General features: G+C 43.5%; 1 protein-coding gene across 1 annotated transcript; it reads left to right on the plus strand.

Annotated features, from left to right (window-relative positions):
- The first annotated feature begins 9772 nt into the window (after nt 1-9772).
- Nucleotides 9773-11969, plus strand: LOC120965345 (uncharacterized). The gene has a single exon (XM_040390985.2). It carries the CDS (start codon nt 9987-9989, stop codon nt 10596-10598), a length of 612 nt encoding a protein of 203 aa, XP_040246919.1. The 5' UTR covers nt 9773-9986; the 3' UTR covers nt 10599-11969.
- Nucleotides 11970-14230: the final 2261 nt, after the last annotated feature.

Genomic DNA, 14230 nt, shown 5'->3' on the forward strand with positions numbered 1-14230 from the left:
ATTCATTCCTCTCGGTCCCACCGAAATCGTTGAGTTCATCTAGGTTTTCACCTCAGTGCAACCGATTAGAACTGTTCGATCTCACTGAGTTGCGGTAACTGCTTGCGATTGCATCTTGGTGCCACCGAGTCGTTCCACTCGGTCACACCGATAGTGACTGGGTATATATACCGCGGGTTGAAATTTGGAAATTCCTTCAAATCACTCGACCGCGCCTGCCCAGCTCTGTCGCCCCCTTGGTCTCCGGATCGTCTCCATCGTTGCCAGCGTCCTCCTGCTGCTGGTCTCCGTCGCCGTCAACGGAAATCTCACCGTCGTTGTCGCCATAGCGATTTCGTCGCCAAGTTAGGGTACGGACTTGATCTCTTTGTGCTTTCCTTAACTCCAATTCTTGCACAAAGATCATTGCCATTGTTCTTACCACGTTTGAGATCAATCTATCCACCGAAACCTCCATTAGAATAGATTTGATGCAAAAACTTAGGGTTAGGTTTCCGCCGAACTCATCTCGGACCGACCGATTTGTAGATTTCGTTCTCACCGATTTGGCTCAGGCCATTGCACATGTACTAGTCGGTCTGACCGAAGTGTACTAATCGGTGTGACCGAGTTCACTTTCTCTGTGAAACCCTAGCATCTCGGAGTCGCCGAATTGCATTTTTCTCTGACCGAAACTGTATGTTTAGACTCTGATTGTTCTTCGGTGTCACCGAGTTTGTCATATCGGTAGCTCCGAAATGCTTTCTACAAAAAACTAAAGTTAAGTTTTTGTCTCAATATTTTTGCAAAATAGTTGTGCTTGGTGATGCTCATCCACTCTACCTATACCTATCTATTCACAGGGTCAGTTTCAGAGATGCCTGAGGGCAGTGACAGTTAGAACAGGTCAGAAGAGCAGGTGAATCTTAGTGAGGGCACTAGTCCCTCCAACAGCAGCTATGATGAAGGTAGCAGAAGTACACCCAGCAACTTCCCAAAGGCAGCCACAAGGAAAAGAAAGAAGAGAACCTCAGATTCAGGGGATGAGGACTTAGTTGTTGATGAGGAAGTAACCTCAAAGAAGAAGGTACTCAAGAAGGAGTATGCTGCTGCTGCCACAAAGCCTGGTATGAAGAAGAAAGCTCCTGCCAAGAGAGTTCCTATGTCAAAAGCCAGAGCCTCCACTCAAGAAACCATGGAGTTCACTCTTGAACCAAGAGAGGAAGAGGCTGCTGGAGGAAAGAAGAGGAAGGAGAGAGTCAAGAAGACTATTGTCAGGGTCATTGGCAAATCATCTATGATGAGAGAGTCAGAAGAAGATGAGGAGGAGGAAGAGCCAGCTACACCACCTCTAAAGTCTCAGAAGCTCATGGGGGATGCAATAAAGTCTGGGGCTGCTCCATCTAAGCCCAAGACAGCTCCCAAGTCTCCAACTCAAGCTCAAGCTTCAAAACCTTCTGCACCCAAGAGATCCACTAGGAACATTCCTGCTGCTGAGAAGAACAAGGCCCCAGTGCCAGAAGTTCAAGAGGATGAAGAGCCCCAAGTGCTCAGAAAGTTAAAGCCAAAGATACCTGATCATAGTGATGATCATCCTGTTACTGATCAAGTATATGGGATCAATTGTAGCTCTTTTTGATAAGTAAGAGTGTCGAACCCAACGAGGAGCAGAAGGAAATGACAAGTGGTTTTCAGCAAGGTAATGTCTGCAAGTGTTGAAGTTGTAAGTAACAGAGTAATTTGATAGCAAGATAGTTTGTAACGAGCAAGTAATGATAGTAGTAACAAAAGTGCAGCAAGGTAGCCCAATCCTTTTGAGGCAAAGGAGAGGCCAAAACGGTCTCTTATAGTAAGCAAAGCGTTCTCGAGGGTACACGGGAATTTCATCTAGTCACTTTCATCATGTTGGTTCGATTCGTGTTCGCTACTTTGATAATTTGATATGTGGGTGGATCGGTGCTTAGGTGCTGTTCTTACTTGAACAAACCTACTACTTATGATTAACCCCCTCGCAAGCATCCGCAACTACGAGAAAAGTATTAAGAATAAATTCTAACCATAGCATGAAACTTTTGGATCCATTCGGTCCCTTACGGAATAGCGCATAAACTAGGGTTTAAGCTTCTGTCACTCTCGCAACCCGTCATCTAATAACTACTCCACAGTGCATTCCCTTAGGCCCAAATATGGTGAAGTGTCATGTAGTCGACGTTCACATGACAACACTAAGGGAATCACAACATACATACTATCAAAATATCGAACACATGTCAAGTTCACATGATTACTTGGAACATGATTTCTCCCATGACCTCAAGAACAAAAGTAACTACTCACAAGTGATAAACATGCTCAAGATCAGAGGGGTATTAAATAGCATATTGGATCTGAACATATAATCTTCCACCAAATAAACCATACAGTGATCAACTACAAGATGTAATCAACACTACTTGTCACCCTCAAGCACCAATCTATAGTTCCGGTACAAAGATTAAACACAAGAGATGAACTAGGGTTTGAGATGAGATGGTGCCATTGAAGATGTTGATGGAGATTGCCCTACCCAAGATGGGAGAGTTGTTGGTGATGATGATGAAGATGATTTCCCCCTCCGGGAGGGAAGTTCACCCGGCGGAATCGCTCCGCCGGAGGGCAAAAGTGCTCTTGCCCAAGTTCCTCCTCGAGACGGCAGCGCTTCGTCCCGAAAGTCCTCTCCTTATTTTTTCTAGGTCAAAATGACTTATATACCAGAAGATGGGCATCGGAGGTGGGCCTGGATGAGCACAACCCACGAGGGCGCGCCTGGGGGCCCAGGTGCCCCCTGGTGTCTTGTGCTCACCAGGGTGGCCCCCTCAGGTACTTATTTGCTCCAATATTTCTCATTTATTCCATAAAAATCTCCATAAAGTTTCAGCTTGTTTGGAGTTGTGCAGAATAGATGGCCTGATGTAGCTTTTCCAGGTCCAGATTTCCAGCTGCCGGAATTCTCCCTCTTTGTGTGTACCTTGCATATTATGAGAGAAAAGGCATTAGAATTGCTCCAAAAGCATGCATAAAAACATCATAAATAACGGTAGGAAAACATGGTGCAAAATGGACATATCAGGGACTACTTCCCAGGTGTGCATGAGAGCTTCAGGATGAATGGAGTAGACAAGTTTGTTGGTCAAAAGTTGACAAAATGGAATGATGAAATTATTATGCAATTCTACTCCACTGCTCATTTCATCCAGATGGCAAGATTGTCTGGATGACAGAAGGAACAAGGTATCAATCTTCAATTGCTGAATGGGCCAAGTTGATCAATGCCCTCGAGGAAGGTGAAAATGACACGGATGTATATGGCAAGCCAAGGAAGACAACTCCATGGCAAACATGTACAAGAACATTCCTGATAAAGCCTTGGAGACTCACAAGCTTGGGTCCATATATTATCTGCTGTCAGGATTGGCCACCATCAACACCATCTTGAGGCACACTCTGTTGCCCAAGTCAGGAGACCTTAGGATGATCCGTGGTCACTCCATCAACTTGCTCCATATGTTTGATGTGCCAGAGAAGTTCAAAGTGATGAGCTTAATAGTTGAAACAGTGAAGAGAACTGCAGCTGGTCAGAAAGGATCATGTGGATATGCCCCTCACATACAGATGCTAATCAACTCCAAGATGGGGACAGGGACATATGTTCTTGATAAATAGCATCTTCCCCAGAGGCCAGAATTTGAGGACAATGAGATTATCATGGATGCTTCTCATCCAACATGTGTTGAAGCCCATGAGAAGAGAGGGAGAGCAAAGGCTGCAAAAGCAGCAAAAGTAGCTAGTGTACCAGATGCTTCACAAGTGATGCTCAGGACCAAGCAAGATCAACTCAGTTATCTGCTTGAGGATACTGTGAGGATTGAGAAGGGCTTGGCCACCCTGACTCAGAATCAAGAAAGTCTTGAGAGGATCATTGAGACTAAACTTCATGATCTAGATGGGAAGGTCACTCAGATCCAGACTACTGTGGAGAAGCTCCAGGAAGAGGTTGAAGACAGGAATGACAGACCAACCACCGACACTTTTCAGCGTGTGCCAAGGGCACAGAGGTCTTCAGCAGTGCCAGTAGTTAGTGACACGAGGACTACACTCTCAGCACCTGCAGCAACTGCCACTGTTGCACCTCCAGTTTCAACTCCTCTAGCTCCACAGACGTCAGCTGAAGTTTTTGCACACGGACTCCTCTCCACGCCATCTACGCACACCGGAGCAACCATCCAGAAGACCACTTTAGGAGCTCCCGGAGATCGTGCTTAGAGTGCCGCATAGCACTATGCATTTTCAAGCTTTTTGGTAACTTGCTGCCAAAGGGGGAGAAAGTGTATAGATCATTAGGCTTTGAGAGAGAGAGAGCGCGTTTTGCCTTTTGTTGCCTCTCTTGCTACTTTGATCATTTGCTCGTTTGATTCCTATGCTTCAATATTTGTGCGTGTTTTTGAGATACTCTTGTGATCATGTGTTTGATCATATTATACCTTAATGTGTGCTTGCATGATGCTATCTATGATACTTGTGTATGGTCAATCATGTTTCCCGTGGTGATGAGTGCTTGTTCTTTATAGCTTATCATTTTGAGCGCTCCACCAAGATGTATGTGACATGAAAGAGTGACCCATGATCCTAATCGATTGTGCGTTTGCATTCAAAAGCAAATTTTACATAATGCACAAATTTAGGGGGAGCTCTTGCTTATCACATACTTCTCAAAGCGATGGTGTATTTCATTCATATTATCATTTGTCGAAGCTTTGATCTATATGTTGTCATCAATTACCAAAAAATGGGAGATTGAAAGTGCAACTAATACCTGTGTGGTTTTGGTAATTCATAACAACATATAGCTCAATGAACTAATATCCATTCAAGTTAAATATTTCAGAAAGTTCAATGATTGGCATGGCATGGACTAGAGATGTGAACCCCTCAAAATGCTAAGGACAAAGATTGGCAAAAGTTCAAAACTCTTCATTTTCATTTTAGTGATCCAAGATCACATTGAGTCCATAAGAAAGCCAATACTATTAAAAGGGGATGACGTGTTGGTCTACTTGCTCAAAGTGCTTAGTGATATTGCTCCAAAACCCTCAGCCACTTTCTCATTTCCACATATGTCCAAAACCTAAAGTCAAACTCGGCCCCACCGATTTGATCTATCTGACCCCACCAAGTTCATTTGACATAGCCACTGCTAGAAACCCTAATCAATTCGGTCTCACCGATCGGGATCTCGGTCTTACCGAGATGGCTTTGCAAACTCCCTGTTTTCCTTCGTAACGTTTCGATCTCACCTGAATGAGCGATCGGTCCCACCGAGTTCGCATTGCAAACTCTCTGTTTCCCTTCGTAGCATTTCGGTCTCACCGAAAGGAGCGATCGGTCCCACCGAGTTTGCTTGACCAACTCTCTGTTTGGTCATTGCTAAAATTGGTCTCACCGAGTTCATGCAGTCGGTCTCACCGAGATGAGGTTTTGCCCTAACCCTAGCACATCGGTCCCATCGAGTTGATCATGTCAGTCCCACCGAGATTCCTAACGTTCACATTTTGAACTGAATCGGTCTCAATGAGTTCTTCTATTCGGTCTGACCGAGTTGGGTCAAATGTGTGTAACGGTTGAATTTTGTGTGGAGGCTATATATACCCCTCCACCCCCATCTCCATTCAAGAGAGAGCCATCAGAACGTGCCTACACTTCCACTACTCATTTTGTGAGAGAGAACCACCTACTCATGTGTTGAGACCAAGACATCCCAATCCAACCACAAGAATCTTGATCTCTAGCCTTCCCCAAGTTGCTTTCCACTCAAATCATCTTTCCACCATAGCCAAATCTGTGAGAAAGAGTTGAGTGTTGGGGAGACTATCATTTGAAGCACAAGAGCAAGGAGTTCATCATCAACACACCATCTATGACCTTTTGGAGAGTGGTGTCTCCTAGATTGGTTAGGTGTCACTTGGGAGCCTTCGACAAGATTGTGGAGTTGAACCAAGGAGTTTGTAAGGGCAATGAGATCGCCTACTTCGTGAAGATCTACCCGAGTGAGGCAAGTCCTTTGTGGGCGATGGCCATGGTGGGATAGACAAGGTTGCTTCTTCGTGGACCCTTCATGGGTGGAGCCCCCCGTGGACTCGCACAACCATTACCCTTCGTGGTTTGAAGTCTCCATCAACATGGATATATGATAGCACCACCTATCGGAACCACGCCAAAAATCTCCGTGTCTACATTGCGTATGCCTTCTCCAAACCCTTCCATTTACCTTCATATGCAATGTTTTACTTTCCGCTGCTACACTCTTAGAATTGCATGTGTAGGTTGATTGCTTGACTTGTGCTAAGTTGCTAAAATCTGGCAAGACTTAAAAGTGGGAAAAAGCTAGATTTTTATTTGGTCAAGTAGTCTAATCACCCCCCCCCCCTTCGATCCTACACTTTCCCTTCTTTATTCCATCAGGCAGATATACTTTATGATTTTTTGTTGCTCATGTTCGAGAAGAAATGATGCCTATGCTACTGCTTCATCGGATACGGCGTGTGTATTCATCCCTGACTGTGCTGGCAACGTTGATGTGGTGGGATACATCTTTGTGGCCAGTAGTTGACGCACACCCTGCGAATGTATTTTGAGCTCTTGGGAGATATCTCGACTTGGAGGATCTAGTCAGGCAAACCCTCCACACATTTTTGATTGAGAATGTAAAACATATTTCCACGATGCCACTCACTCCTAACTAGTGCTTGCATGCACCACATTTGCATCAACCAAGTGATTTATGTCTTGAAACGCCCACCATACAAAAGAAACTAGAAGGTGTGGGGTTAGACTCACAAACATTGTGTGTGTGCGTGTGTACATGTGTGTCAACCAAGTTCTAGGCAGGGAACTTCAAAGATCTTACTACTTTATACTACTACCATCTGTGGACCCAACCAACAAACGAAAATTGATGTGTCATTATATGGCAAAGATATGGTGATCGAAGTTGCTCCCTACCGCTTGTACCAGATTGGAAAGAGTAGTTGTGCAGTACAGGCTAGCGCTGCACCAATACAGAGCGTCAAAGCACATATATAGCACATCACTCTCAAAACTCCTCTAGGGCCGCCACGCCACCTGCATCTATGAAGTCATCCTAAACGAGCCTCCAAGACCATTTGGTGAATCCATAGAGTGTTGATAGATGAAGACTACATTGAGGTACACCATGAACGGACACATCCACAACCACCATGTATGGTGATCAACACTATCTAGATTTCTCTGGAGCAATGTACTTTCTTTCTCAGTCTGGCATGGATGAATACTAGGGGGGGTGCAAGCACATGTACATCCATGACCAGTCCGGCATCAAATCTAATGCTACAAAACTGAAAACACAACGAAAACCATTTCATTATGGGGGAACCCGTTATAGATAAAATGGAGAATTTGCATACTCCCTCTATCCATCTAAATAGAGCATAATGCGTTTTTTAGGCTAACTTTAACCACATATTAGAGCAATAATATATGACATGCAAATTACCAAAGCATATCATCAAATTCGTACGTGAAAGGAGCTTACAATGATATAATTTTCACATTATATAACTTATATACTATTAATCTTATCAATAGTCAAAGGCAATCTCGAAAAACACATTCAGCCCTATATATATGGATGGAGGGAGTAGGTAAAATAAAGAGGCCACATCTAAAGGGAAAGAAAGTAAACCTCAGAGCTCAACTTAATACTTCCCAAGGGTAAAAACGCGTGAGAGAGGAGGAAGGTCTAAATAGAATAGTTCACGATCCAAGGAGAGGAGTAAAGTACGGTGCAGCCGTACAATTTTTTTGGTAACCCTGACCAATCTTTGGTTCGTATTTCCCAACTCATTTCAATAATTTATAAACTGAATAAGGTGCGTCCATTGTCAATCTTAGTAGCATGGATCTAATGTTCCAGCATGGCTTGATTCTTGTAGTCACATCCAACAAATTACTAATGTACACTATAATCAAAGAGCTTAATAGAGCACGTAGCCATATTACTGAACATTAACAAGGGTTGGTCGTATATGAAATGAGTACTAGTTACAATGGCAGTGGAAAAATCAACTATACTAACACAAAAATAGCTTCACTGCAATGCGAGTGTGTGCAAAAGTACCAGTGTTCATCATCACCTAACTTAGCATAGACCAGGGTTCTATGACCATGTGGATCACATCTCGTTTCATGAGGAACACAACTGGATGAGTGACCTAGGAATAAAACTACGGGTGGTTTCAGATACCACTCATTCCAAAGCCATGCTTGCACATTCCGCATTCACATTGACTGAGCGAATTTTCTTTGAACTACTCAACCAAAAATATAGAAAATTATATCAATATTTTGATTATCAAATATAGTAGTATGAAAATATACATTATGATTCTAATTTAATTTGATGTTTTGGATGTTAATTTTTTTTCATGAATTTGGTCAAACTTAAAGAAGTTTGACCTAGAAATAAACTAAAACTTTAAGCAATTTGCAATGGAGAGAATAGCACACAACTCTTTTTGAGGCATGCGAGTAGCACACAAATAACAGTGTGCGTTGATGTTAAAGGATGTGGGGCTTACTCACCAAAGTGACAGTTGGCAGGTTTACAACCACTACGATTGAGTATGCTCACATGAAGTGGGTTGCAGATTCAAGGCCCAATGGGTTTGCATGATTTTCTCATTATTTTTATCGAAACACAAAACAACTCAAATCTAAGTGCATATAAATCCGATGTGTTTTATCCGAAACAAAACAACTACCCGTGTTTTAGTGAATTCGGTTCCTCATTCCTCCTTTTTTGCCGTCAAAATCACGAAACAGCTCAAATAAATGCAGATTCAAAACTCTTGAGTTTTAGCAAACCAGCTTGCTTATTCCTCCTGGCCAAGTTGTCCATCAATAATAAATACGAAAAGGGAAATTTCAGAACTCCTAGTCTTCCAAAAAAGAAAACAGAGTTGTGTACGTGTGATTTATTTTATTTTTGCGGGGGATGTACGTGTGATTGACATGCTTTTGTAATGTTTGTCACACCATTGGCGAGAGTGGTTGTGGCCATGTTGTCTCAGATTTTGAGTGTACTTGGCCCTACGACTAGAGTGAATTGGTCTTTTGTATTCTGTAATTAACTGGACAATAATTTTCTTAATTAGTGAAAAGAAAAAAGATTGCCTCGCGTTTTTGAAAAATAAATAAAAATTAAAGAAGGACAGCGTCAAAAACGGTGGGCTTGCTTACATTGTCAAGCCGCTATGGTACGATCGACTAGCTATTTGCAAGCAGAGACGTCCCCGTACCATGAAATTCTATGATGCTACTAGCAAATTCTACAACAAGTCAATCCCAAGAATGCAAGCAGATTCTGAACTGACTTCCTTCATCGGTGATGGTTACTACTCTGGTGTGCTGATCCTATAGCATCTCAGCACGACGATTTTCCGACTGTCTACTACGACAAGGTTAGCCCGGCTCCGATGAGGGAGGACCGATGATGGCGGCGCGCTTTCGGCTCGCTCCAATCCTTATAATCATTGCTAGGTGGTCCACGGACATGATTTTTTATACTACCATGAAATGAATAGATAGATAATTTCTTGAAAAAAAGAGTTCAGAAACGATGGTACGAATAATCAAGACGGTTGAGCAGATCGAAGCTGCAGCGCCGGCCAGCTCCCCCTTCTCACCTAACCACATAAACTTGTAGCTATCGCCATGGAAAGCACTTCCCTTTTTGAATTGACAACGCACGCACAAACATTCTCAATCTAGCCAGCAACCAGCCTAATCACGCCCTCGCTTTCATCTGTATAAATTGCGAGGCATTGACACATGTTCCTACATCGCAGCAGAGCAGAACAAGCATCTTGCAATCACCTACCACATACGAGAAAAAAAAACTCTCACTAGTACCTACCTACCTAGCCGTAGCCATGGCTTCCAACGCGAGCATGTTGGTCATGACCATGGCGTGCGCGCTCCTCCTTGTCGGCAGCACATGCCACGCTGCCCGCAACCTGGCCGACACGACGCCGGCGGCTGCAGCTCCGGCTGCTAGCGCCGTCCCTGGCCTGCCAGCCGTGCCCACGGACACGGTCACCCTGATGCCACCAATGCCGTCGGTCACCCTGCCCACCGTGCCGCAGGTGACGCTGCCGCCCATGCCCTCCGTCGTCGTGCCCAAGGCGGTCCTGCCGCCCATGCCCAAGGTCACCCTCCCCACCATGCTGCAGGTGACGATGGCGCCGATGCCCGCGATTGTCGTGCCTAAGGTGGCGCTGCCGCCGTTGCTGTTCGTCCCGAATGTGAACGTGCCTATGCCGTTCGCGGCCGTGCTCTCGTCCTGTCCACGCGCGATAGGGCCCCGTTCATGTGAGATTGGGGCCAGGTCACTCAGTGGACACGACATACATTTTCCTACATGCAAGCTTTGTGTTTTATATGCGATGTATCAGTTGAGGGTTGTCCCATTGTATGTATTTCGTGTTTTTCCTGCATACAATTTTCTATTTACAGTAAGTTATTCTCCTTTTGTTTGGAATTAGATTACGCTCAAACAGAGTGCTAGATACATCCATTTGAGCGTCAACTAATTCCGGGTGAAGGAAGTACTTGTCTTGCATAACTGAGTTAAAGAGTGATGGTATATCATCTCTTCAGGGGAATCAAAGCCCATACCGAGCACTATTCACCGTCTGACTGTGAAAATGAAGCTGGACAACAACGAGTGCAAAGCTACAAGATTCTGAACAATAAGATGAGATTAGCACGCAGCTATGGTAAACGTATTTTCTAGATGTACCAAAGCTAACTAAGACAGCATCAATGAATCACCAAAGTCAAGGAAAAAATGAATGTACAGACAGCAAATTTGGAAGAAACAATTATTTCCTTTTGTTTCTTCTCGATGCCATGGTTGCCCGTGAGATGGGGAGGCCATTTTTTATATACTAGCAAGGCTGACTCTACCTCTACCCCACCGGCCCAAGTGTATTCAAAGAACTTCATGTGCTTGGCTATGCAAAGTCAAGGTAATCAAGTGATAAAAAAACCAACCCCTCAAAACAGAAGTGATAAAAAACCAGATTCTCAAAAAGAAAAAGTGATTAAAAAAACAAGGTAATCAAATGCATACAAGCCCATGGATATATATTCAATGATCATGCCCACTGTGACTATTTCTCGCCAAAGAAGAGATTATGACACTATATATATAAGTTCAGGAATTGCAGCAAAGCTCGTAAACGAGTTTACAACAAGATCCCGCTGCATTTGCGTGGTTTTACTCCCGGATGTCACTAGACAGACTGATCACACAGGAACAGAAAAGCAGTGGGTAAGCAACAGTTGCGGCGTAGCTCAGCCCTGACATTATAGCAAGCTCGTCCCAAAAAACTATTAACTCATGCTACTATTCTTGCAGACTAATGTGAGATTTGCAAAAATAGAAATAAAAAACTATACAGTTGTGTTGTGTTACTCCACGGTGTCACTGAACACACCATAATAACATAAATCTTACTGTATTGTCTTCGATCTCCTTTAGCCTGCTGCTAAACCATCATCGTGGAGGTCTTCCATACAGTGTGACAGGATAACTATACTGCCGGCATTTGACGAAAAAGGGAAAGATGCAGTCTACACAAAGTACCTATTCTGGATGGAGGCAACAAATTTATCTAATCCATTTCAGCTACAGTAATTCATTAGCTCGCACTCGGCGCGAGTGAGGTCCTGGACAGTTTATCGCCCATCGGTGCTGGATGAATGTTGCCACCAGAGCGACAACAGTGGCAGCGACTTCGAGCAGCAGAGCCGAGATGACGCCGGCTTTTGAGGAAGAATTATCATCAGCCAATACTGCCAGAACACCATGCGACGTTCTCACCTAATTGCTCAACCATCAGCGGAATCCTTCAACTAGAAGAATCAAGTTTCCAATCAGAAAAGCAAAGTAGCACTTCATATAAAGAAAGGGGAACAGGCTTACTGATGAAAGATAGTGTACCTCTGTAACTGACTATGGAGGCCAAACCATCGCTCGATTCGTTGTCTGCAAACCAACAGGTCACCCCAGCTAAAATAAACTACACCAACAAATCCGCAGCTGGGGCCTTTTGAGTCTATCTGTATCTAACATCACAAGACAGGCACACATAAAATCCAGAACAAAGAAAATCAAGCATCACCAGATAACAGATGTTAAAATCACGAGCAAATCTCCCTGCTAGCTTGGTCCGATCTGATCCTCTGCTAGCTGAAGACTACGAATCATGGAGGGATCCAAACTGTTCCGATTCCAGCCAGACGAGCAGGGCTGCTCTGTTTAGTAGCCGTTGACCAGCAGCGCAGGTGCTCCCCGCCGGTGTTGAAAGTTCGGCATCACGGATTTCTCTAGAAGTGATCCTCTGTTGCCAAGCCAACCTATTACAGACGGAATACAAAGTGGAAATACGTACACGCAGAATCATAGCAGGGTTGTAGGAGATCGAGACCTGCATCTCTCTCAAGTTAAGGGTAACAAGCTAATGTTTGCATGTCTTACTGAAAGAGAGAATTAAACCTTATCAAATTTGCTTCAACAAAGTACTCCAAATGCAAATTGTGGTAATATGCGTCCATAAAAGCCCACCTCCAAATTTTTTTTCTTGTACTTTACTCTGAGTTAAACAGGGCACTTGGGCTGGGTTGAGAGGTTCAGTCTCATTCAGACTTTATTCTGAGAATCTGCTATAAATAGTAATGGGACAAGTGCAATCAGCAAACTTGCGATGCGTAGACATTGCCAATCAAGAGTGCGACGAATCACCATCAGCACCAAGAAATTCTGAGTTCTCTCACAATAAGCGAGAACCCACAAATTCAGAGTTCTCTCAAGCATTGATTTTGTGAGAACTTCCAAGGCAGTGTGTCTGGACCCTTCCCCGGACCCTGCGCAAGTGGGAGCTACCTGCACCGGATGGCCCTTTTCCAATGCGGTGTGTCTCTGGACCGTAGTTTGAACTTTCAAAGAAATGTTGGGCTCATGCTGAAGAATGTGAAGTTGTGACAAAGCATTTTTTGAACATAGAACCGGAGTAGTTTGGAATATTTTGCTCCCTCATGTAAACTGCTAGGTGATATCTGCTCCTAACAACGTAGCAAACAAGAGGCTTAAAGCTTCAACATGTGTGGAGTATTCGCTCAAGAAGTTTAAATATCTTAGGATGGGAATAATTTATGGTACTTGCATCACAAGTAATAGTTCATTACCCATAAATAGTTACCACCAAAGGTGTGCATAAGAGACTATCAATAGATCCTATTGACAAACTCTTAAATACAGCAATATACCTTCCACCCCTTCATAAAGAAATCGAGATTTGTCTTCTTTCTTGCTACAGGAACCAGGAACCGGTTAACAGATTCCTTAAGTAGTTACTCCAATGAAGGGGAAACTTGACATGATTAGTGAAAATATAAAACCCACAATGGAGATGTGTCGGCATTAGTCATGTTATTGCATGCCAAAAGAAAATGAATCATTCAAAGGACTAAGGAGGACAGCAGACCACTGATTCCTTTGTAATTGCCTTCCCATCAGGCACACCAAGTTTCTGTTCCTCGTCCCTCACTCCAGTCCGTTTCTTAAAGTTTTGTATTCAGAAAATGGAGAATTAATGCCCCATCTGCTTTCAAGCATCAAACAAAGGAAACCAAAGGTGGTGGCCAGGAACTTAATTGACCTAAGGTTCAATAACAATCATATGTCCTAGAATTATGTTACCTAATAAATCATAAAGATAAGAAAAAAATCTAAGAGCATAGGGGAATATTCAGGGCACGTAGCTGACAATATTGGTTTTCTATATATGAATTATGTTCGGAAAAGAACAAGAGTGGAATGCAGATACAGCTGGAAAGAACGTGAGAATAACTTCTACATTGTCTAAATCTACATCGTGGAACCAGCAACATATCACAGTGTGTCCATTTAACTTGATAGAAGCACGTTGCATAACACAATAAAACCGAGCATATAAATTCAATTCTCATATCAGAACAGAAGGGCACATATAATCAACAAATTATGACCTAAACCAGAGATTAGTGATCAAAAGGAGGTTCTTAAGCAAAATCTCAAAACTGGAGTTGTAGGGGAGGGAGGAAAGTGGGAGAGATTAACATAAAACCAGTA

The sequence above is a fragment of the Aegilops tauschii genome, chromosome 5 (assembly GCF_002575655.3).
Source record: "Aegilops tauschii subsp. strangulata cultivar AL8/78 chromosome 5, Aet v6.0, whole genome shotgun sequence".
Lineage (NCBI taxonomy): Eukaryota > Viridiplantae > Streptophyta > Magnoliopsida > Poales > Poaceae > Aegilops > Aegilops tauschii.

Bases quoted from the DNA above. Each gene is read 5' to 3' on its own strand.
- LOC120965345 (XM_040390985.2), top strand. From the start codon at position 9,987: ATGGCTTCCAACGCGAGCATGTTGGTCATGACCATGGCGTGCGCGCTC.